We start from the raw sequence: 2019 nt of genomic DNA, 5'->3' as shown, positions 1-2019 counted from the left end.
AGCCTCATCCAGGATCATGTAGTCCCACGTGAACTCTCTGCCATGGTACGATGACAGCTGCTGCCAGTTGTTCATGAGCATAGTGTACGTGGTGATGACGACGCCACCTCTCCTCTGAACTCTCTCCAGGTTCCTGGTCCTCTCTCCTTTGCTGGTACCATGGAACTCCTTGACCCTCATGCCGGGAGTCCATTTGGCAAACTCCTTGGTCCAGTTTGTAATGAGTGAAGTAGGCATGACCAGCAGCGCGTGTTTGACCAGCTCGTTATCGTACATACCAGAGAGGAACGAGATCACCTGGATGGTTTTACCGAGGCCCATGTCATCTGCCAAGATCCCGCCTTTACGCCCGTCTCTGTACAGACTGTACATGAAGGCCACTCCGTCTCGCTGGTAGTCATAAAGCTTGTCATATAAGTCTTTGAAAAGCATTAAACCGCTGTTGTTGACGTTGACAAACTCTTCATCCTCTTCCTCAGAGTCATTCTGAGCAATAAGTTCTTCAATTTTCTTTATCCTGGTCTCCAGTTTTTGACTCTGGTGAATGTTGTACGCCGACTTGAAGAACTCCAGAGCTTTGCTTGTGTCCCCTTGTCTGAAAACATCTTTTGCATCTTGAATTAATCTGTAAGGGGGAAAAAAAGAAGGTTTTGAATCAGAGAATCTGAGTTTTAAGGCAAAAACATTCACATTTTCTTGAGGCAGAAAACCCTACAATTTCTACATCACCACGGCCCCTAAACTCGTGAAATTCATGTTAAATTTCAGAGCTGATCATGTATTATTTATTGAAGATTGATTTAGAAAGCTGTGAACTAAAAGTAGTAAGTAAGGGAAGTAAAATTCCAGTGAACCTTCAGAGGGGAGGAGTTTGGTTCGGCTTTCTGAACACAAACTGAGGACGGTTGATAAACACCAGGCGGCTTTTCCTGCACCGATACTTCTTTTATTCATTCACTTCTTTATCACTACAGCTCCATGCCTGCTCACACAGCGAGTGGGCTGACACCTGCTGGTCAAGACGAGTCACTACACTGATCAGTAATGGCTCCCATCCTCATTGGTCCACACAGACCAATGAGACAGAGTCATTAAATTGAATAAACAAGGAAGGTAGTTTCCTAAACACGGCTAAACCTCTGAAGGAGAAACACCTGCAGTTAATGCTTCACTGGGTTTCTGAAGGTTTTTACATGTGAGCATGAAAAAGACACCGGACAGTTAAGTATGGCTGGAGCAGCGTTTTAATACAGATGGAGATCAGCTCTGATACGCAGCTAAAACGCTGCTGTGGACGGAGATCGTATTCGTTTTAATTCTCCGTTTCTAAACTCAAAAGGAGTAGGTTAGATACGATACGCTATGACAGAGGAAACCCCTCTTCAATGTCACTTGGCATTAATATTAGAGCTGTAAAAATTAACCGATTAGTTGTTGACTATTAAATTAATCGTTAATTATTTTGATAATCGAATCCAGCTTCTTAAATGTGAGTATTTTCTGGTTTCTTTCCTCCAGACTGTCCAGAACTCAGCTGCCAGGCTTTTAACCAGAACATAGAAATATGACCACATTACTCCTATTTTAGCTTCATTACACTGGCTCCCAGTATGTTTTAGAATTGACTTTAAAATTCTATTGATCACTTTTAAAGCTCTTCATGGCCTCTCGCCTTGTTATATTTCTGACCTTTTAGTCCCATACGCACCAGCACGTACCTTGAGATCCTCGGGCAGAGGTCTGTTGTCTGTTCCAGAGTCTCGACTGAAAACTAAAGGGGACAGAGCGTTTGCTGTCAGGGCCCCGAGGCTCTGGAACAGCCTGCCCGAGGAAATCAGGTCGGCTGAGTCAGTGAACTCTTTTAAGTCCCTTCTTAAAACATACTTTTATAGGAGAGCCTTTCCCGATCTTATTTGACTTTATTTTATCCCTTTTATTTTATTCTATTTTACTAATTTTATATTTATCTTAAACGTGTATTTTAGTCTTTTCAATGTTTTCATGCTTTTATCTTGTATT

General features: G+C 42.3%; 1 protein-coding gene across 1 annotated transcript in view; it reads right to left on the bottom strand.

Moving 5' to 3' along the window:
• Positions 1–2019, bottom strand: part of LOC123960357 (DNA excision repair protein ERCC-6-like) — a 7167-nt gene that overhangs the window by 601 nt on the left and 4547 nt on the right. Inside the window, exon 3 of the mRNA XM_046035039.1 lies at positions 4–625. Within this exon, the coding sequence (XP_045890995.1) occupies positions 4–625 (622 nt within the window). The remainder of the gene's footprint in view (positions 1–3; positions 626–2019) is intronic.

The sequence above is a fragment of the Micropterus dolomieu genome, linkage group LG21 (genome assembly GCF_021292245.1).
Source record: "Micropterus dolomieu isolate WLL.071019.BEF.003 ecotype Adirondacks linkage group LG21, ASM2129224v1, whole genome shotgun sequence".
Taxonomy (NCBI): domain Eukaryota; kingdom Metazoa; phylum Chordata; class Actinopteri; order Centrarchiformes; family Centrarchidae; genus Micropterus; species Micropterus dolomieu.
This window is presented reverse-complemented; position numbering and strand designations above follow the sequence as displayed.